General features: G+C 40.8%; 1 protein-coding gene across 3 annotated transcripts in view; it reads left to right on the top strand.

Annotated features, from left to right (window-relative positions):
- Positions 1-22,699, top strand: part of RNF144B (ring finger protein 144B) — a 74,356-nt gene extending 51,657 nt beyond the window's left edge. For all 3 annotated transcript variants that reach the window (XM_053668220.1, XM_053668219.1, XM_053668218.1), the window contains 4 exons: positions 10,312-10,516; positions 12,375-12,519; positions 19,047-19,136; positions 20,256-22,699. In XM_053668220.1, the coding sequence (XP_053524195.1) occupies positions 10,312-10,516; positions 12,375-12,519; positions 19,047-19,136; positions 20,256-20,396 (581 nt within the window). In that variant the 3' untranslated portion in view covers positions 20,397-22,699. The remainder of the gene's footprint in view (positions 1-10,311; positions 10,517-12,374; positions 12,520-19,046; positions 19,137-20,255) is intronic.
- Positions 22,700-22,941: the final 242 nt, after the last annotated feature.

Genomic DNA, 22,941 nt, shown 5'->3' on the forward strand with positions numbered 1-22,941 from the left:
TATTCAGTGATCTTCCATTCCCTTTTTTCTGAGATGAGATAATCATAACAGGAAATACTCTCATATTGAAAGAGATATTACAATTGTCTTTCTGTTAGTGGGATTAGAACGCTGGAAGCTGATTGACCACATTCATTTTTTGTTTTTGTTTTTTGATGTTGTACATTCTATGGGTTTGAGAAAATTTGTAATGGTATGTGTACACCATTATGGATACACTACGCAGCCTTCTCTGATTGCCTTCTTTCACTTAGTGATATGCATGCATTCAGTCCATATCCATCTTGACAGTAGGAGTAGCCTTGCCATAGGTGAGGCACCCGTAAAAAATCACTGGCTAAGACTCTTATAGTTCGCTTTGTGACTGGAACTTTTTAATGTTCTTATAGTGTTCATCCCTACTTGTGATTGGCTTATTTCTTCATTAGATATGATAATGTATTCAATCTGTTACAGTCAAGTTGAGCAGGCTTTGGAGCCAGACTGTGCTTTGTGGGTGGTCTTGCATATCTCTGCTTTTATGCATTGTGAGGTGATCACATAGTCTTACTCATACATGGGATTTATTTTTTTTTCACAGGGACTCTGCAGATGCCCTACAATAGATTCCTATGAATTGACAATTGATTTTATTATTTCTTTTTTATAGATACAGTAATTAAAATGGGAGGGATTGAAACTTGCCTAGGATCAAATTGCCTAAGTTTCCTAATCTATCAAAAAATTTTAAGTTACATAAATTTTTATTGGGGTAAAATATGTGTAATGTAAAATTTACTATTTCACTCATTTTAGGTTGGCTTATTTCACTTGGTATAATGTTTTGAAGGTTCACCCATGTTGTAGCATATGTTAGAACTTCATTTTGTTTTGCAGCTAAATAACATTCCACTGTACGGACGTACACATTTTGTTGACCCATTCATTGTGGATGGACACTTGGGTTGTTTATGCGTGTGGCTATTGTGAATAATGCCACAGTGAACACTGGGGTACAAGCATCTGCCTGAATCCTCTCTTTCAGTTCCTTCACATACATAGCTCTGAGTGGAATTTCTGGGCCATGTGGTAATTCTGTGTTTAGTTTTAGAGGAACTGTCAAACTGTAAAACTCTGTAACTTAATTATAAGTTTAACTAGACATTTTAATTATTTTAAGTATGGAAGTATGTTAAATTTGTAAGTATGTATGTTAAATCCTGTGACCATTTGGTTCATCCTTCTCATTTTATAAAAAAGGAACCTGAGACCCAGAGACATTTTGATCTTAGGTGATTTTGGAAGGGAATTTGTAATCCTGTAATTCCTTATTATCATCCATTATAAATAATTACATTAGAAAATAGACATTTCAAGTAAGGGTAAATTTATGTTAATACAGTACTGTATAATGGGATTTACTTGATCAGGTTACTTTACATTGTACACCTCATTGTTGCATAGTGGACTTCTGTTGTGGACCGCTCTGTCTGGTTCTAGGAATTGTAACTCTACCCGCTGTGGCTAAGGACCTCTGGAATGCGAGCCGCAGGAGACAAAGCTTGTCTCTGAAAGCAAATGCTGCCTCAGTTTCCTCCCTGCCCCCAAAGCTTGGTCGGAGGTCCTGGTGAGTAAGACCCCTCAGAGGAGGGGCATCCTAGGCCAGACACGACCACTTGGGAGGCCTTCATGGAAGGACTCGGGGGCTGCAACAAAGAGCAATGGACTCTCACCCCTCAGCTTTGACATAGCCAGAGTCCCCACGTTCTCTGGGAGAAGTGCTTCCTGGCTTTAATCCCCTTAAGCCTGAATACCTGATGGGGAGGGGTGCAGCTCCTTGCCTTGCTAGAGTGTGTCCTGGGGAAAAATCTGGCATCACAAAGACTTCCTGATAAACCTGTGAAATCTGCTCTGCTAAGAGTGCTTTCATTCATATGTTAAGGGTTTGAGCAGGAAACCCTAAAACTCTGTTCCTGACAGACTCTGACTCAGACTATCTACTGTTTGATCCTTGCCACCCTGTATACCTGTGTATTACAACCGAATAAAAGCCTCTGGAGGAAGGGGCTTGAGGCCTTTTTTCCTCAGAGAAACTGGCCACTCCTGGCCTTTGTTTCCCCTGAGAAACTGGCCACCTTTCCTCCTCGAGCAGATCATATCTTGTCCTGTTTACTTTTATCCGTGGCGGTTGGAGGGAGCGTGTGGGAAAAGTTGCCCCCACAGACTTCATATTCACCTCAAACTCAAGACTTACTAGCTAGGTGACTCTGAGGTCTGTGCCATGAAAACATTTTATGTGAAACTGCTTTGAGGAGGATCTTGGGATGCAATAACTACCAATGTTGTATTGAATGGGTTAAATGACTAAGTGGCAAAAAGTGAAACTCATTGGCTGGGCTCTGAGATAGAACTGTGGAGATGGCCGTTGCTCTGATGAAATGCAGAATCAGTTTAGTGGCTGCCTTATATCTTCGTTATAAAAATTGTTGTTAGTGTTGGCCGATTCTTACTGACTACCAAGTTCTCTTCTCAGTTTTGAGTTTGTCATCCGGTGTTTTTTTAATCATCCTCTGCTTTATGTTACATATGTGAGTAGCTTGCCCTTTATGTCCTTGTTTTCGTCCGAGTCTTTCTGAGGACAAAAATCTATGGAACAGGAATGGGCCCAAATCATCCCTGTTTATACAAAACAGAGAAACATCATTTGGAATTGATTGGGTATTCTAAGAATGCACTTTGCATCTGTCCATGACTTCCATTGGCTGCTGCTGTGTGTGTGGCTCACCCTTTCTGAGTCAGTCTCCCAGTCTTCACAAAGAAAAGGGGGCATTAGTTCTGTCATGTGTTAGTGATTTACCGCTTTCCTTTCTGCTGGGTCTCAAAGCACGTGCCTGATGACTAATGCTAGATTTTTTTTATTCTTGTTTCCAGAATCTACTTTTTGAAAAGAATTTTTTAAAAATTGGGTTAAGATTTTCCATCTCTAGTCCTTAACTGCTTTTTCTTTGGCAACCCTATTTTACTTACTCTAATGGCAGTTTGCTTCAGTTCCTTGGTAGGGTAATGTGTCTGTTTCTGGCTAATGTGTTGTATGATCCTCTGGTGATTAGAAACACACAGAAATGTTTTAAGTGCCACAGCGTTCTTCTTCATAAAGAAGGAGAGTAAAATAGGAATTTCTTCTCCTGGCATCTGCTAATCATACCATGTTCGCTTATGTATTCAGCATCTCCTTTTTATGTAGCGAGTATCTGTCATACACTAAGGGCTAAGTGCAGTTCCACATGCTGGTTTCCTCTTTCTTTGAAAGCCCTTTGGTTCTCAATATTTTTCACAAGTCTCCTGTCATTTTAAGTCTTAACATTTATGGTATGGCTCTGAGTTTCATCTCACTTTTTTATTTGTCTTTGGTCAAATGCTCCCACCCCATCTTTTGTGTCCACAATAAGGTTTTGTCTCACCAGATCTCTCTATGTAGGTATTTGGGGTCTTCTGGTGATCTTTTTTTTTTTTTTTGGTAAGAATGTGATTCTTTTTTAAAAAATATATTTTATTGATTATGCTATTACAGTTGTTCTATTTCCCCCCTTCATTCCCCTCCACCCTGCACAGCCCTCCCCCACCATTCCCCCCCTTTAGTTCATGAACACGTGTCTCAAGTTCTTTAGATTCTATATTTCCCTTACTATTCTTGCCCTCCCCCCATCTATTTTCTATCTACAGTCTATGCTACTTATTTTCTGTACCTTCTCCCCCCTACTTCTCCCACTCCCCTGTTGCTAACCCTCCATGTGATCTTCATTTCTATGGTTCTGCTCCTGATCTAGCTGTCCTCTTAGTTTGCTCTTGTTTTAGGTGTAGTTGTTAATAACTGTGAGTTTGCTGTCCTTTCACTGTTCATCTTTTTTATCTTCTTTTTCTTAGGTAAGTACCTTTAACATTTCATATAATAAGGGCTTGGTGATGATGAACTCCTTGAATTTGACCTTATCTGAGAAGCACTTTATCTGTCCTTCCATTCTAAATGAAAGCTTTGCTGGATAGATCGATCTTGGATGTAGGTCTTTGGATTTCATGACTTGGAATACTTCTTGCCTGTAAGGTCTCTTTTGAGAAATCAGCTGACAGTCTGATGGGAACTCCTTTGTAGGTGACTGTCCCCTTATCTCTTGCTGCTTCTAGGATTCTCTCCTTCATTTTAATCTTGGCCAATGTAATTATGATGTTCCTTGGTGTGTTCCTTCTTGGGTCCAACTTCTTTGGGACTGTCTGAGCTTCCTGGATTTCTTCGAAGTCTGTTTCCTTTGCCAGATTGGGGAAATTCTCCTTGATTATTTGTTCAAATAAGTTTTCCACTTGTGGCTGTTCCTCTTCCCCTTCTGCTACCCCTATAATTCGGATGTTGGAGCATTTAAAGATGTCCTGGAGGTTTCTAAGCCTCTCCTCATTTTTTTGAATTCTTGTTTCTTCATCCTTTTCTGTTTGGTCATTTTTTTCCTTCCTTCTGGTCCACTCCTTTCATTCAAGTCCCAGTTTCCTTTACATTACTATTGGTTTCCTGTGCAATTCCCTTCATTTCAATGAGTTTAGCCTTCATATGTTCCTCTAATTTGTGACTAAAATCAACCAGTTCTGTGAGCATCCTGATCACCAGTGTTTTGAACTGTGCATCTGAAAGTTTGGCTATTTCTTCATCACTTAGATTTATGGGCTCTGGGGCTCCGAGTTGTTCTTGAGCCATGTTTTGATCTGTTCATGCCTGTTATGTATGAGGTGTTCACCAGGGCAGGGCCACCCAGGTCGTTGGTTTGTGATGCTGTATATGGGGGCAGGGTCAGAGAGGGACAATAGGTCCCCTCTGCGGCTTCCCACCACTGGGGCCCACACGGTCCGTCTGGCTGCTCGCTTCTTAACTGGTTTATCTGCGCGCGAATGTGTGACCATGGTCAGCCCTCAGTGAGTCCACCTCATTGAGCCCTAAGTGCTACTCCACACCTGGGATCCACCCCTGGCTGCTGGTGCGCCTGGGTCACATGCCAGGGTCTGTCCAGCGTGGGATCTTTCCTGCCCCATCCCACTCTGCTGCTGGCTCTGCCCCTCATACCAGTTTGGCTGAAGGGTTCGTTGTTGTCAGACTTGCGTATAGTCCAACTTTTCTGTGGTTTGGCTGCATTTTTGTTGCTGAAACTTTGTTGTTTTTAAGATTGGTTGTGTGAGAAGGCACAGTGCTTCCACCTATGCCTCCGTCTTGGTAGAAGTCCCAGAATGTGATTGTTAATGACCTTATTGGTAGTGCAGGTTTTTGGGTTTTTTTAACATCTCCCATCTCTCATTAGCCATCTTCCTTCTCATAGGTGCTGATCATAAGCCCATTCTTATTGTGTGTGTGCGCACGTGTGTTTTCCTTTTTGAGCCTGCTTTTCTGGTGTTTCGTGGTGAGTGGTTAAGTCGAAGGTTTCCTTCCTAAGCTATCCTATGCCTTCGGATGATAGCACTTTCTCCTCATCTTCTTGCTTCCTCTACCATCCTGTTCTTTCTTGGTGGTCAGTTTTAAGTCTAAAACAGTGCCCTTTAGATGTTTCAGTTTTCCTTTGAAAAACTAAAATGTCTTTGGGAAAGGACATTTATAGCACGTAGGATGAAACTTCTAAAGGGGACTTGAATAAGAGGCACAATGTCAAGTGTTCACAGCTTCCTGTGTGTACTTCCATTTCCTCACTTGTCGAAGGGGATACAATCAGTGGTTATCATAGGACTGTTGTAGAGGGTGAGTAAATATTTGTGTATTAGCTACAGTATGTGTTCAGTAAATTATCACTGCTGTTATTGTTATTGTTGTTGCTAGTAATCATTACCACCACTAAATCTTATTTTTTCCCATTTTCTGAACTAAACTAAGAAAGCATCTTCCAGAATCGAGCTCGTACCTTGGACTGAGTGTATAGCACAATATTACTTCTGTGTTCTTTTTGACTTAGCCCAAATCTTTATCGGCATGTTTCCATCCTTTGTTGTCCTAGATTCTAGAGTTATATAGAAACTTGATAATCAATGCTAATTCCATTATGGCAGCTTAGCACATCCATTTTCTTCCTACAGTATATATAGTATACTTTTCCTATAGGTGTGAATCCACGTTCTCTGACCACCCCCAAGGAGATCATAACTTGCTGAGAGGATGCATTTAGAGTTGCTGCTTTGAGGAAAAAATGTGGCCATGGCGATAGTGGAAATTAAACTCCATTTAGTAGCATGATTATATTTTGACATAGTGAATGGTTTTCTAGGGGTAATAAAAGCTTGATCCCAACATAACTCCATTGTGCAATCTTCTAACTTCTGTGGGTACTAATATAACTTAGTACCCACTAATATAGCTTAGTGTTAGACTAGCTAAGCCGAAAGGTTGTTTCCAAGTTTGAAATTCTGTGGTTCGCTTCAGCTATTTTGAGAGCAATCCCTCTGCCGATGGCCACCTCTGTTTGAGTGTATTTCCTGTAGCAGATGTTAATTCTGATCAGCTTAATCTAATTGTATTTTAACTACCTTCAGAAGACCATAGTTCTTTGAGATACCAGAAAGCAAATTAACTTTGGCGTAATTAAAAATGCAGTGGGTCATAAAAGCTAAAACAGTTTGATTTATTTCAGCTGGTAATTAAATTAGTTTGGGTGCAATAATAAAAATACAATAATAAAAACTCATGTGATATCATTCTGGGCACAGCCTCATAAGGGTAGAGCATGGCAGGAAACCACTCATGTGAGGCAAGAGAATATACTACAGAATAAGAAGCAAGCCCAGCATAAGTGATGCTGATAGTTCCAAGTGGGAAAACCAAGGGTCCTGGAGTTCAGTTTTTGAAAACTGCAAACGTTCATTGGTGTCAAATATGGTCTTTAGGTTTCATGGAAGTTTTATTTTCTTAGAATGTTTCTACTTCTCAATAATTGTCAGATTACAGAAGTAAAAGATAGTTTAAATAGCATTTTTTGCATTGCAAATATTACATGAACAAGCAGAGTTTTATGACCAAATAGTCACTGGGCTTTACTTCAGTAATCAATTCTCATTTTCATAAGTACATTCCAGTATAAGTCTTTGACTTTGTCTGTCTCTGATGTAAGTATGTTACAACTAATCACTTTTAAATAATGTTCATCTTAAAAGTGTTTTGGGCACTGTTAGTTGGTGGCTGATTTACACAGACTCCTGGTTTTCCTTTTTCTAGATTTGTGAACCTCTCCCCATCTCAAAGCAGCATGAAGCTTTTGTCATTGCCGATGCATAAGAAATGAGTTGAATATACATTAGTTCATTTTCCCCCCTAACTTTGGAAAATAAATTTGAAATGGAAAGAAACTAGACCTTAAATGTTTTGGATGAGTGTACATTTTGTTTGCTAAGCCAGAAGCTGCCAGGAGGAGGTGGCAGCTCCATTTCAATTCTAAAATTGAATTCACCACAATAGTAATAAGAAGTGTTTTGAAAATCCCCCATTAATCCAGTGGGACTCCCCTTCCCCTCAGTCTCCTGGCAGATTGTCAGCATGGAGGTGAGAGTGGGGAGAAGACAGCTCTTGCACGCGCTTGGGGATCTGGCCACCACCTGCTCCAGCAGCCTGTTCCCTTTTGGCTTGTGTTCTGCAAAGTCTTGTTAGCTGCCAGGGCTGCCAATGTCTGATGCCCTTGCAGCATTTCTTCCTTTTCTACTAACCTGGTGTGTAGGCCTCTTTTGTGGAACACTATTACCTGGGGTATGTAAAGAAAAATTGTGCTATTTCTGGCATATTGGAATTATAATAATTAAAAACTACAACAACTCTTATAGCTTCTGTTGACTTATAAGTCCCCTAGGGTTGGAGCTGAACGGTAATCCAAAGGACAAATGCCTTTTCTGTGTGACCAGGCCCAACCTGTATGTCTGGATTCTTGTTCCATTGGGGAAAGCTCTTCTCCAGGAGACTCCAAGGTGCTCTTAAAAAAAAAAAAAACCCAAACACGAAACATTTTCTGGGTAGTTATTGCTGTTCTCGAGAAATGTCTGAATAAAGAGCAGAACAATATGGAATCTTAGCACTAATGTGTCCATTATCTTTTATTACCAAAGGAATTTATCTGTAGATTCAAATTTTCCCTCTTATGTAGCTCCTTTCATTTATTCAATTACATTTACTATGTTCCAGGCATATTTCTAGCCAGTGTTTGTCAACTGGGATGACTCTATCCAACTGCTTTTCTACTGGAAAATCTTGACAATTTTGCCCTTCAAATATGCTCCAAATTTTCAGTACTTTCACTTCTAACATATAATCCAGTGTAGCACCACTGGTTGGATCTCACAGTAACCCCCTCTGTGCTGCTACTTTGTGCTGCTACCATCTATTCTTCCTACAATACCCAGAGTAATGTCCAGAAAATGAGAATCATACCATGACCCTTCCCTTCAGTGGCTTCTCATCACACTTAGGCTTTATCATCATAATCTGTGATTGGGCTATTGATTGCTATTCCCAAATAAACTCCCATGAGTCTCCCTCTGCTCATTTAGCTCCCGGTAAAATTGGACCGCTTTAATACATATGTAAATCTTTCTGTCTCTCTTTTTGCATTATTTTGACAAAAACGGGAAAGTTTTCACATGTGTAGGTTGGCTGCTTATTCATGGTTCTAAGATACAGACTTACCTTTATCATCAGACTTTGAAAGACCTATTATTTAGAATGGATAATAAGTAGATATTTGACCTGAGAGTCCTTAGCCCTAAGTTATATACCAGCCTTCATTTCTTTGGGCTTAGTAGTTGAAACGGTCATAAGAGTTTGGATGAAAACATAAATGGTTTGGAAACGCAAGGTAAGACCTTGGTGCATGGCGTGCCACTGTCCCTTGAGTGTCTAACCAGCCCGTCCCAAAGTCTGAGGGACCTTCCATGGTCCATCTCTCGTAGGGTCTGAAGATCTATGAATCATCAGTTTTCCTTTTTTGGTTACATTTGGCCCATCATTTTCCAGTTCCTGTCCCCCAGAATTAAAGAAGAAAATATATTTAAGGATGTTTTTAAAAATAAAAACCTATAACCATAGCTTGAAATGTTGCATTTTCTAGGTGAAACATTAGTGGAGACTAATGTGGGCTGGAACATTTCAGACTTTGTCCCCCGAAGAAATTATTACCTTTAAAGCTAAGCTTACATTTAATACTTTCATTTTCTTTTGTGCACCACCCTTTGGGTTTCTTTGTCTCCCAAGCAGAAATTTTGAAGAATCACAGACCTAAGGAGATTTAAAGCTAGAGCCTTATCAGTTCAAAATGTGCAAAGTGCAGGGTGGAGCAAAAGTAGGTTTAGAGTTGTTTGTATAGCACCTAATGTAATAAGTAATAGTACAAGAATAAACTGTGTTTCACATACTCAAAACTACTTTTGCCCCACCCTGTACATTGCTTCAGAGGAAAAAGAGTTATTTTACCCCTCAAATAACATTATTTTTTACATGATATGTTCCCTAAAAGGTCATATTACATGACAAGAACATGAGGCCTGTTATTGTATAGAAAATGGAAAACTGAACAAGGTCTGTAAAGCTTTGAATAGAGAGACAGCCACTCACCCCCAGCCCTGTGTTCTTTCCTTCACGCCACTCGGGTCTAGCCAGTGAGGTATCGGACAAAACTGATGTTTTATGGCCCGTGAAAGTTCCTGCCTCTTGTTTTACAGTATGTGGCTGTCTTTCAAATTGTCTCTAAGTGCCATATTGGTAGGGCAGCACAGAATCCAGATTAACAGCTACTCTAACTTTCTGGCTAAGCCATACCAGACACTGTTTGGCCCCTCAATTATTTGTTTCTTCAATAATTTCTCTCTAAATAGCAAAGCAAACCTCACTACCTAGTCTCAGTGTCTGGAGGATGAAATCTGTTGTGAATTTTTTTTCTTTCACTTTGGTAGATACTTCTTATCCAGTTTCCTCTCTTGTCCAGTTTCCTCCAAGATAGTACCCAAAATAATTGTAGAAAGGACTTGAGATTTTTACGTATTTTGAGTGCTTAAAAGAAAGAAATATTCCAAAAGAGTAGCACATTTTGGTTAATGAGAACACGGCTTATCTGTTTATAGGGGCAACATGGCCTGTCCTGTTAGTACCACCTCTGGGAAATGTGGCGAGGCTGAGTGACCTTGTAGGTTTGGATTCCCTGTGAAGAAATCACTGCCCTTGGTTGTACTAAATTTCCATAAATATTAGCTTGTGCAAGAGACTAAATGAAGAGGAGAAAGCCTCAAGTTCGAGTGAGAGACAGGTAGACCATCACATTTTCTTTCTTTACACTTCAGAAGTTCACCTGGACCCCCACCGAACATGGTGTCCTGTCGCGGACTGTCAGACAGTGTGCCCCGTTGCAGCAGGTGACCCGGGACAGCCTGTGCTGGTGGAGTGCCCTTCCTGCCACCTGAAGTTCTGCTCGTGTTGCAAGGATGCTTGGCATCCTGAGGGCTCCTGCAGAGACAGTCAGCCTGTCATCTTGCCAACAGAGCACGGGTAAGAAGGAAAATGTGGGGTTTGGGATTATTCATATTTTTCTTAGAAAAATGAAGTGTGTTGCTTGGGGAAGGAATTATCTTGTGATGAAATTCAGCAATTCATTATTTCCCTGCAGTACTTTGCTAACAAAGAATAAGCCAAAAAGCATCTCTAGGGAGATTTTAGTTATTTTCCCTGGAAAGTCTTTCAGGTACTGCTGAAATTAGAGTTTGTATCAGTTTTGATTTCTCTTTAGTTAGAGAGTCACACGATCCACTGGTTCTCAGCCGGAAGTCGTAGCTTGTCCACAGCGATTTGCTTGGGTACCATACCTGCCGGCTATTGACATACCTCGTTCTTTATGCTTGCCAAGTGTGCAGAAACTAGTTTCTTACCTAAGGAAATTGCCAGCTCATGAGGTGTGCCAGTCATATCGGAGAGAATGCAGCAGTGGAAACAACAGTCCTTCAGTGTAGTACAGTGCTAAATTCATAGGTACTACAGGAAAAGAGCTTATATGTCAATACTTTATGCTTTGAAAAGATGGTGCCAAGTTGTGATGAGAAGCAATTAAACCTGTGCCTTTCAGTAGGGACAGTTTTTATGGCAGCAGCAGGGCCCAGAGTGAGAGATCTTTCTGTTTGATCTCTTGCTTTGCTTGAGGCTATGGCTGTTCTGCATCAGTGAGAACAGAAATACCAGTGTTGTAGTCCGGTTGGCTTAGTCACCCAGTGCCCTCAAGAGTGTGTAGAAGCATTCTCAGGAATAGCAGTGCTACCTGCCTATGATACTGTGCTTGAATCTGAGACCAGACAAATCAAGAGGGAAAACAGATCCAGTGTATGTGGCAGGCCTGTGCCCTTTTACCAGTACCGCCTACATTTTCACTGCCACTGCCAGGAGGTCCCCGGGCATCATGGGACAATGTAAAGATCCCAGAGGGAGAAGGACTGAGTTCTGACATTGTCACATGGCATCCCTGTGATCTCATCAAGTCTCTCAGGCCCTAGGGGATGATTCTCTATTTGAGAAAAAGAGGGGAGCTAATTAAAGTAGTAAGTGTCCCACTGCTATCTATCTATATAAGGTTATTGGGAAGTACCCAACTCCATCACAGTTTGTACAACTCTGTGAAGTTGATGTCCCTGTGCCGGGTGTGGTTTGGATGAACAGCTGAAGTACACCCAGTGCTGTGGCTCACCCAGCCTTCCCTCTCACCCCACCTCCCCCCTTATTTTCTGTCCCTCTGGCCTGTGACCCTTTATTGGCCTATCCATCTGTTTGGAGTCTTTTTAGTGACTTTGGGCATTTACTTTAAAGTATTGATTATTGACTCCCCCAGCTGCCTCCATTTGTTTATTTGGACAGATCATTAGATGGGTTGTCTGTGCCCCATTAGATCCTGAGCTAGTTTTTCTGCTGTGTAACAGACTTCTTGCACTTCTTATTCTGGCAGTGTGTGTTCAGGGGATGAAATACTACTGTGGCAAAACAATGAATTCAGTCAGCTGTGGGAAATACGATTATATAATTCACTCAAAGCCAAAGATAAATAAATGAAGGTCTTCTTTTTTGTTCTGAGTTATCTGAGTAACTAATAATGTCTGTCTCTCCTGTTTCCTCACCCTTTTCCCTGGGGGTGAATTAAGCACAGATAACAAAGAGTTTACAACCTACCCATCAGGAGCCCTAGGAATTCCACTGATGACCAGAAAATTGAGTCTAGAAGAGCATTATTTAACTATTAATTATATCCAGCCCACTCTTACCACAGCTCTGGTTAGTGTACACCCTTGTGGCTCTAGTTTTAAAAAAAAAAAAAATCAGGCAGCATTCTCCATCCTCACCATATCTTTTCTCATCCGTTTGTTTCCAGGGCCCTCTTTGGGACGGATGCGGATGCCCCCATTAAGCAGTGTCCAGTTTGCCGGGTTTATATCGAACGCAATGAGGGCTGTGCTCAGATGATGTGCAAGAACTGCAAACACACGTTTTGCTGGTACTGTCTGCAGAACCTGGACGTAAGTTCCCTGTGGAGGACGCTTTCCGGAGTCGTCTTTCTCGGTTCTGTACCTGTGCGCCAGCCAGTGTCCTACAGGCTTTCCTTTCAAAGTATTAAGCTGTTTTTGTTCTGCCAAAGAATTTATTTTTCTTAACGAGACTTCCTGAGTCTGTTGCTTTAGATATCTGTAAAACCTCTCTTTGATTGCCTTAGGTGTGTCACCTTAGCTTTAAAGGCAACTGTTTGTTTTAGGGACATTTCCGGCTTTGAGGACATTGTCTTATTCTATTACGTAAAGGACTGTTAGTGTATTAGTTTCATGTTGCAATTGTAACAAATGACCACAAACTTTTGGCTTAAAATGACACAATCTTATTATCTTTAGCTCTGTATATTAGAAGTCTAATGTGGATCTCATTGCATGAAAATCAAGGTATGTGCAGGACTACATTTTTTTTTCTGGAGGCTCTAGGGGAGAATCATTTTTTGGCCTTTTCCAGCTTCTTGAGGCCGCCCGCATTCCTTGACTTGTGGCCTCTTTCTCAGTCTTCAGAGGCAGCAGCAGCTCACCTCTCTGACCCTTCTTTCACAGGCATAGCTTCCAGAGCCGTTCTGTCTGACTGCAAGCTGGAAGGCTTCTCTGAGATTAGACTGGGCCCATCAGGGCAATACAGGAGCATCTCCCCTACCTCAAAGTCTTAATTTATCACACTTGTAACATCATCACAAGTTCTGGGGAAAAACCATGGACCTCCTTAGGGGAGCAGTTATCCTGCCTACCACAGTTAGGTTGTTTTCCTCTTTTTGAATTTAAAGAAAAAAGCCGTTCAAATCGGTGCAGTGATGTCTCTCAAATAACAGTCTTATTCATTGGCATGGCAGAGGTAGTGTTCCTGCTTTGTCAGGGTTCTCTTCTAGATAAAAAGGTCTGGTTTCCTTGTCCTTTTTCCTAACCATTCCCGAAGCATGTCTTTTCAAATTCAAGTGTAGTTATATTCGGTCCTATGCCGAGACTAGTAATTGTAACCTCAGAGTTAAAAGGTGGTGTGAAGGATTATTGAGTATTCATTCTCCTGTTTTCAATTACACTGTTTTAAGGTAGCCTTAGTTATTTATAGATATTCCCTATTTTGACAGTTTGGACCCATGAAGTATGTCCATATCAGTGTAAGCCCTTGCACATGGGTGGTCATTCTTTTCTCAGCTTCCCATTTTAATTGCTCGGTTTGCTTCAGTTCAGTAAGCGACTCTTGTAGTGCTTGAGTATCACACACAGTTGGCGAGCAAGTGTGCATTTCACATGGCGTACATGCTGGCCACCATGCTGATTTTTAACTGAAATTCAATAAGTTGTCTAGGCTGACATCTATAAGTAAGAATCTTGATCAGTTTTATGTCAGTGTTTCAAGAAAAGGTATAAATTGGAAAGAAGAAGATTAACATTTTAGACTCAGCTCAGCTTGAAAGAAATATTTTCATTCCTTTAAAAAATTCTATTATAATCCTTGAACTACAATTATGTTTGATAGTTTAGACTGCTTATAATTTTGAATGAGTAACATTCTAGATGACAGATTGTACATCCCTCATGCTTTACCATTGGAAGAAATCATTTTCCGTTTTCTTCCAGGTTTAACCAGAATATTAATTGGGCTCAGATCCACAAGCAGGCTGAGCGCATGAGGTTCTCTGTAGGAAGCAGGAGTGTAAGGGATAAATATGTGTGCCAGATCCCTCCATCCCCTGGCTGGCATGGGTTTGTGGTGTGCAGTTGCAAAGAACACACTGTTCTGTCACTTGTACTGTTCTTGGGCTTGAGATGAAATGGTACACGTTAGGTGGCTGAATACACAGCATCTTTTTCTGGTTATTATTTTCTGAGACCTCATTTTTTTGGTTTTAGCTGGGGGCATTGGCTTTTTGGTGATGTTTTTCTGTAGACAAGTGTTCTATGTAGGATGGTGGTGTTGATCTTTGTTTATAGGAAAGTTTTAGAGCACAGGTCTAGGAGGAGGTGATTGTCCAAAAGCCAGGCCCGAGGTAGACACCAACAGAGTGATTTTGAGTTTTGAGTGTGTTTCCAAGCCTTGAATCTCAGACCTGCTATTTCCGAGGATGAGGTATTCTTATTTTGTTTTGTTTTTTCTTTTTGCAGGGGGTGGTTAAGTATTTATTAAACTCAGTTTTTAAATAATATTACCTATAGTCTCTAAACAAATACAGCACACATGTAAGTAAAAGGCTCTTAGATTAATAATAATGGAAAAACTAAGGAGCCTTTTGTACACCCACACCTCACCACTCCTGGGGCCGATGCTGTGGGGTCGTGTTACAGTTAGAATTCAATGAAAAAGCAGAAGGGGTTTAGCTGAACTCCACCTGCTAGGATGAAATTCAAGACAGATAATTTTTCCACTTAATAGGAGATTGGGTTATAACAAGGCAACAATGTGGGCTTTACATTCACTGATTGGCTGAAATAGTACAAATAAGCGTTTCTTCTGGATGTCTCCCTCCCTGTTACCACAGTTAGTAAGAGATGGCGGAACACAGGTGTTTACAAAGATAGGTAACTCATAGGGCAATAAATGTCTACAGTTAGCAGAACACAAACTTATAGTATTTGCCTTTTCCCCTAATGTACAGAATATTATAAGTGTGTTCCAGAGGTACAGCAGACTTCAGAGTGGGAAGAGAGCATTTGTAAAGAAGCAGCACTTGACTACGAAACCCACAGAGGGAGCTGAATGCAGACGAGAACACACAAAAGACAGAATGCTAATTCTTCACCTCTGATTGTCCTACTTAACAGATACCTATGATTAGCTTACTGCCCTTTATGTATTTTAAAAAGTAACACTTTTCTACCCATGTACAAATTTTATTTTTTATTTTTTTCCATGTACAAACTTTAAAGAAGATTAATCCTAATCATGAGACAAGCAAGAACCGATTCACTTAATAGCAGCACTAAAGTCAATGGAACGTGCAGTGTTTTGTGTGCTCTCATGTACTTCTGTGGACGGGGCATTATCACATCCCCAGAATGTTTTGATAGAGTTTTTAAAATTTCCACAAAAATCTATTTTGTAGTCATTTTAGATATAAAGGGAAAAAAGTCCCAAATGAGAAGGTAAAAAAGTTCACAAAGTGACTGAAAATCCATGAATATGTAAGTGGTATCCATATGTTCCCTTAACACTTTATCAAGTGCTATGTAAGACATTGTAATACTATCCTGAAGCCAGTCTCATTGAAGAAGATACAGGGATGCCTATTTTAATTCTAGAATTAAAAGCACTCATTCCATACAATGCGATTTTCAGCTCGGTTCACATCTACTTGATTGTACTTGTTGGCGTCACCCTGAAGCTTTTTCAGAGCTTCATGGCAGACTTGAACTTTAAAAGCTCGGAACTAACATTACCACTGAGAGTTACTCATTCCAAGTTCTTACAGGGAGTGAAGGATATGCTTGAGTTGTCCTAAGGTCACTTCCGCCTAGAACAGTATCCCCTGGAAACTTTGGCAAGTTCCCTAGCCAAAAAAAATCTCTATAATCTAAGGTGTTTGGGCCTCGCTAGGTCAAATAAACAGGTTCCACTTACACACTAACATGCATTCTACACCTTCAAGACACAGCTTTTCCCAAACTCACTCGACCTTGCCAGGGACGCCCAGAAACACCACTGGTTCCCAGGACACTAGTTTTCTGTGGAACACTGTTTGAGAAATGCCATTCTAAAGTAAATTTTCTCAAGTAGTGGTTCTAAAATCGTAGTGAATATCAGAAACATATGCAAGGCATGTTAAAGCATAGATATAATACGCCACATCAGAGGTCTGCAGTGAGACCTAGGAATCTGCATTTCTAAACCACTCCTAGTGAAGCTGATGAAGCGAGAACCACACTTTCAGTGGTATTTGTCTAGACAATACCCCACACAAATCTTAGCTGCAGGAAGCCTTCCCATGGCCTCAGGAAAGGTTGCATATGGCATTTGCCACATTGGCTGGTCAGATCAGCCCAGTGATATCTGAGAGGGTCCCGGGGTACCTCGGTGGGGTGGAGGAGCACTGACTTGACACCTGGCTCTTCCCCGCCTCACCAGGTGAGCAGGCACAATGACTGCTTCGGAAAAGAGGAATAATAGCAGCCCAGTCTGGGGGATCTGTGAAGCATAAAGGAAACTACCTAACAAAAAACATCATACAAGTGTAATTAATCAGAAGAATGTGTCAGTTACAGCAGGAGAATCCCAGATGAGTTTTCTGTCTTCTGCAACTGCTGAGCCTTCAAGAAAGCACATTCTGGCAGCTAATGAAGAGGAAAGAGGCTAAAATCAAAGAAAACTATGATGAGAGAAAGATACATAGTGGGTTACTTAATTAAAAATATCTAATTGTTAAAAAAAAATCAACTCGCAAAGCCTTTAATTATGCTGGCTTTGAGATAGTTTTCCAGAGTTACAGTCTGTTGATCTTTGAACACATTTGCTCTTCTATTTTACCATGTTATTAATGCTGGTTAAATTTTAACATCAAGAGACTGTGAAAAAATTCCTCCACTCAAATACATGTGAATCAGATCTAAAAACAGCTGAGATAGTTCCAATCTTACAAGCTACCACTGTGGGAAGATGAGGTGTTCTTTTTTTTTTTTTAATTTTAATTGTTGTTCAAGTACAGTTTTCTGTCTTTTATTCCCATCCCAGCCCCCCACCCCCAGGCTCCCCACCTCCCTCCCATTTCTACCTGCCCCCCCCCCCCCGCCCCTGCCCAGTTTTTGTCCATGTGTCTTTCAAACTTGTTCCTGTAAACTCTTCCCCTTTTTCCCCTGAAATTCCCTCCCCTCTCCCCCTGGACACTGTCAGTGGGCCTGTTCTCTATTTCAGTGTCTTTGGTTATATTTTGCTTGCTTATTTGTTTTGTTAATTAGGTTCCTGTTAAAGGTGAGATAATATGGTATTTGTCTTTCACTGCCTGGCTTACTTTGCTTAGCATAATCCATGCTGTTGCAAAGAATAGGAGCTCCTTCTTTCTTTCTGCTGCATAGAATTCCATTGTGTAAATGAACCATAGTTTTTTGATCCATTCATTTACTGAGGTGTTCTTAATCTTCTGCCTTGGGAACATAGGTGACTTGCACCCTTCAGTTATCTTTTCTCTCTCCTCTGACTTCAACTTTTGCCCTCTACTCTCTAGTCTCTAACTGACCAATGCATTCAACCGTGTCCCATTTAAAAATGAGCAGAAAAAAAAACAAAGACACTGAAATAGAGAACAAGGGGACAGTGACCAGAGGGGAGAAGGAAGGGAAGTTAAGGGGAAAAAGGGAGAGGGATTTGGAGGAACAAATAGGAAGGACACAGGGATGAGAACTAAGGGGGGTGGAAATGGGAGGGAGGTGGGGAGCAAGGGGCAGGGGAGGCTGGGATGGGAGAAATAGACAAAAAAACTGTACTTGAAAAATAACTAAATAAAATTAATTAAAATTTTTAAAAAATGAGGGACCTTTTCCTCAAGCCTACATCTTTCCCTTACATTTCTCTCCTCCTGTGAGCAGCCAGGCCTCAGTAAAACATAATCACCTGTAGCTGTTGACCCTTACCTTCAGTCTTTGCTATGTGTCCAGATTCCTACTTGGTTACACCCTGACTGTATTCTTCCAAGGCTTCAAGTAATGTGGGTAAAATCCAGGGACGCTTAAGTTCTCATCTTACCTAGATTCTCTGCTGCCTTTGATAAATCTTGACCACCTCTGATTCCATCTCTTCAGGTTTCCCTTCCGTATTTCTGGCCACTTGTCAGTTTCTTTTCCAGACTCTTTCTTGACCTATTTTTATACTTGTGTTCAACAGTTGTTTGCCTCTCAGACCATATACGTGCTCCCTAGGATCTCATTCACTGCTGTGGTTTCTTCTACCCCATGGACACTGATTGCCAAGCCCTTTCCCCTGCAAATCCACATATATTTAACCAGTTGCCTTTTGAACAGTACCACTTGTATGTCTTAAGTATTTCTCAAGTTCAACTTGTCCAAACTGTGGTCATCACCTCCCAACAAAATCCATCTCTCTGTTCTTGTTTCTCTCAACAAAGCAATCACCTTCTACCCAGGGACTTTCCCCTAATCTGTGATTTCTCCTTATTTATCCACCTGGTTCATTACCTTCTTAATATCTTGTGAGTGTGTTTTCCTCTTCTCCTTCTCAGCCTCTAGCATGTCATAACCTCGTTTACTACAGCCACCTTCTCGCTGCCTCACTCACAGTCCTCTCATCCCATCCCATACCTTGAAGATAATTGGTCAGGCCATTAATATCTTTTAGACTCAGTCAAGAGTTCCATTGATTAGGATCTGTTTTCACTTGGTGATATGTAAAACTACTGAGATACAGTCTAAAGATCATGGGCTGGGAGTTTCTAGAGGCTGTTATTGATATCACCAGACAGCCTTTGCTTCCAGTAAGGTGATCTGATGTGGTTAATATCCATTTCTCAATTCAAAATGTTTATGAATACTTTTCTCTTTTTTTGTTTCAGAGCGACATTTTCCTCAGACATTATGACAAAGGACCATGTAGGAATAAGCTTGGCCATTCAAGAGCCTCGGTGATATGGAACCGAACACAGGTACCCTGACCTTAAAAGGAGAATGAGATAAACCAGATATATGATGGCTTAAAAAGCTCACCTATTCATCCTCTTCACTCCACTCCCGCTTCCCCATTCTAGCCTGGGAGGTTCTGGGAGTTCTGGGGCGGGGCTGGGAAAAAGTAATGGAGCAATTGCCCCGAGTTAATTGATGAGCACAGTTCTCTTGAGGATAAGTGGAGGGGCAGGGCATCAGAGCAGCCAAATAATTAAGAGTGACTTGCAGAATGAGGGCAGATGCTCTTTCCCTCTGAAAAAAAAAATGGCGGAATGACTTCCCTAAAGCCCTGTACAGCATATTTGCTGTGAAAGGCGGTGCTCTAAAACCTGATAAGCCCCCGCTGGGGCTTAGGTCCCTCTGTGCCTGCAATGGTGTGTTTATATGACAGGTTCAAAGGGAGGCCTGGTTTGTTTTTAATAGTGTTTCATATTTGTTAGAGGCCATGTTCCTTTTGAAAGAGTCAGTGTTAATAGCCTAGTAATTATTATTAATGTCCCTATGAGACTGTTGAGGAAACTCAGGTAGAGAGAGAGCCAACATCAACATTTCATGATTATACTGAGCTTGTGCCAGAGCCTGAGTTAGGGTTTGGTTTGTTCTCCTCACCTTTGATTTAGTCTTTGGTATTGTCCTGATTTATTCAGTTCAGACCATTGCTGGATAAAAGGTCCCATAATTGTGACTATTTTATGTGCCTGAGATGGTCCCTTAGTCAGTTGAGGCTGCTATACAAAATTACCATAGACTGGGTGGCTTAAACAACAGAAATTTATTTCTCACGGTTCTGGAGACTGGAAATTCAAGATCAGGCTGCCAGCAGGACTGGGGTTGGGACTGGGCTTGTTGGTTCACAGATGGCCATCTTCCTATTGTGTCTCACATGGCAGAGGGTAAAGAGGCAGCAAGCTCGCTGGTGTGTCTACTTATGGGGGCAGCCATCCCTTCATGAGGGTTCCACATGGCCATATTGGGAATTAGGATTTCGAGATGAAATTTTTGTGTGGGTGGGGCACCAGCATTCAGTCCACAGTTGTTGGTGTAGTATCCAAATAGGGAGATTTAATTGCTAAAATTTTTTTTTTCTTCTAAATTTCCAGGTGGTTGGGATTCTTGTGGGGTTAGGCATCATTGCCTTGGTGACTTCGCCCTTGCTGCTTCTGGCTTCCCCATGTATAATCTGTTGTGTCTGCAAGTCCTGCCGGGGCAAGAAGAAAAAGCATGACCCATCCACAACCTAAAGATCCATCTCTCTTTGTGTCCGTGTGCCACACATGTCTTATACATACAAGACAATACAGTGATAAAGCCCCACTTAGTGAACTCGCCTCCTTTTTCTTGCCAAATTTTGGAAGTGCCTCTGTGTCCAGACTTTGAACTGGCCTACCTGCCTGTGGCGTCAGGAAAGGCCGAGCATTGGTGTGTGTGTTCCTGTGTAAAGACAGTCGGGTTCCGCAGTCCAGGTTGCATCTGTGGAGCATGTCAGAAGCTTCAGGTTCCTGGGAAGGAACTAACACATCATCACCCTATCATCTGAAGGATCCCACTGGACTGCTCAACTTCCAGCCAGATTCAAGGAGCCTGAGTGAATGTTCATATAATAAAGGTGTTGTCATGGTTGGCAATATACATGATCATTGAGAAGCTCAAGTGTGTTCTGTATTGTTTGACTACCATGGGAAACGTGGGGGAAAGTCATGGATAAGACTGTTTCGGGGAAAATTTTCATAAGAGTGATAAAGCAGGCTGCTTATCTTAGGACTCGATGTGGTGGCTCTGCCGCTGCCAGCGCCTGGGTGTGCTTTCCCAGCATATCCCCACAGTGACTTGGCAGGAGCACAATGGGTTTCTGCTTGTGTGATCTCAGCTTCAAGCAGGAGAAACTTCTGTGCAGAGGAAGTTGTCCCTTCCCACTGAAAAGGTTTCGACATATAAAACAATATGGTCTAGTTTAGTCTGTCTCTGGGCAAGTGTAACTTTTTAAAGGTGATAAAGCCTTCTCTTGTAGCCAGTAGCTGCTGTCTACACACTTGTTTTACACGAAGGATTTGGGTGCAGTGGCAGAGGTTCAAAACCTTCATCATAGATAACAGGGACCTTTCTTAGGTCTGTGTTCATACAGACGTAGAGTCAGACCTAAAGGTACACACCAAGCCCTTAGGTGCATCTAGAACCCATATGACTTTCTGCCTACCTAGAATTTCTATCCATTGGGCATGCCTGGATGTGAATGCAAAATCATAGTGTGTATTGTCACACACAATAGTACAACACACAAAATACATGTTTATGTAAAAGCCAGTCTGTATCCTTCTGTGACTAATTGTTTATTATAAATCAACCTACAGATTTTTTTGCATATTATACATGTAAATTTTGGATACAACTTCTTAACTTACCCAAGTATAGACTCATACACATGACTCTTTTAAAACGATACTTAGTACTGTCATCTCAGTTGGTAAAACACTGATTGATAATCACATTATTTGTGTGTTTTCAAACCAGAGCAGCTGTCTTCTTGGCAGAGTTTAGTATCTGTTATGGCAGTCTGAATTCTGTATGTACAAGACACTGATAAAACAACAAAAATATATCAGAAATAAAATGTAAAAGCTTTATATATATTCACCAGTTTGGACTTGTATAACCTCACTGTGACATGGTTTTCCCACTATACCATTAGTCAGATTTTGAATAAACGGGTTTTGAAAAGACAATGACTTTTCTCCAATTTCAGGATGACATAATTGCCATTAGCAGTGTAGCCGGGTGCCTCCTGAGAGCTGGACTGTGTTAATAGAGAGCTCTCCTTGAAGCCAGGGATACCGCATAAGGAACTGTCAGGAACTATGATATGTTCTGAGGTAACTGGGTAACTGGATTACTAAATTGCTGCTATCCTGGACCTATTATTAAAGAATAATGCTTTGCCTATGTAATGGAATGTATCCTAAGTGGGGATGTGTATATTTAAGGAACTTTAATTCACACATACATACATATATATATTACTATATATATATTACTTTTGGTCATGCATATTTTTATTTACAGTTTGTATAGAACATCGATTTGAACTCTGGGAAAACTTTTGATGGCAGCCAACTAAAAACATTTGTAATTGTTTATTAGAAATTTCTCAATATTGTATATTATTTTCCTTTGAAACAAAAAAACCAGTACTATTCATCAATGTATTTCATATTAGTACATAGGATAGGGGTATATATATTTGAATAATTTGCTTTGTCTTACACTGCCTCATCAGAGTTAAAGGCATTCGTAACTGCTCAGGGGATCACAGGAACTCAACTGAACTGAATTTTTCTATCAAGAATGTTAGTAGTTGCAATCTACTACTCAATTAGCAAACTCTTCAACCTTGGTTCCACAAAGAATTTTATGAGAGTGACTGGTTTCAAGTTACCTAAAGGGTGTGTTATTAAACGTGGAGCTCCCGAGTTTAGACTTAAAGTGGAAGAAAACATCTATGTTATCTCCCTAGAAAAATAAATGGAAGGGACTTGCCTTCTCACAGAGATTCTGTTGTAGAAGAATTGGCTCCTTTTCTTTTGTGGGGAATAACTAGTAGGGGTTGTTTGTCAAACAGATTTAAAATAACAGGATTTATTTTTAAATTTTGAAAAGTACCTGGAAAATGGTGACTTCTTTCTTAAATAGCTAAATGAACTGACAGGTGTAAAATTGTCAGAATCAACAGGACAGATTGGGAGGTGAAACCCAAGTATACCTCTGGTACATCAAGGGTCAAGATGTAAGCCG

This window comes from Artibeus jamaicensis, unplaced genomic scaffold (genome assembly GCF_021234435.1).
Source record: "Artibeus jamaicensis isolate MK-2021 breed Jamaican fruit bat unplaced genomic scaffold, CSHL_Jam_final contig_482, whole genome shotgun sequence".
Classification (NCBI taxonomy): domain Eukaryota; kingdom Metazoa; phylum Chordata; class Mammalia; order Chiroptera; family Phyllostomidae; genus Artibeus; species Artibeus jamaicensis.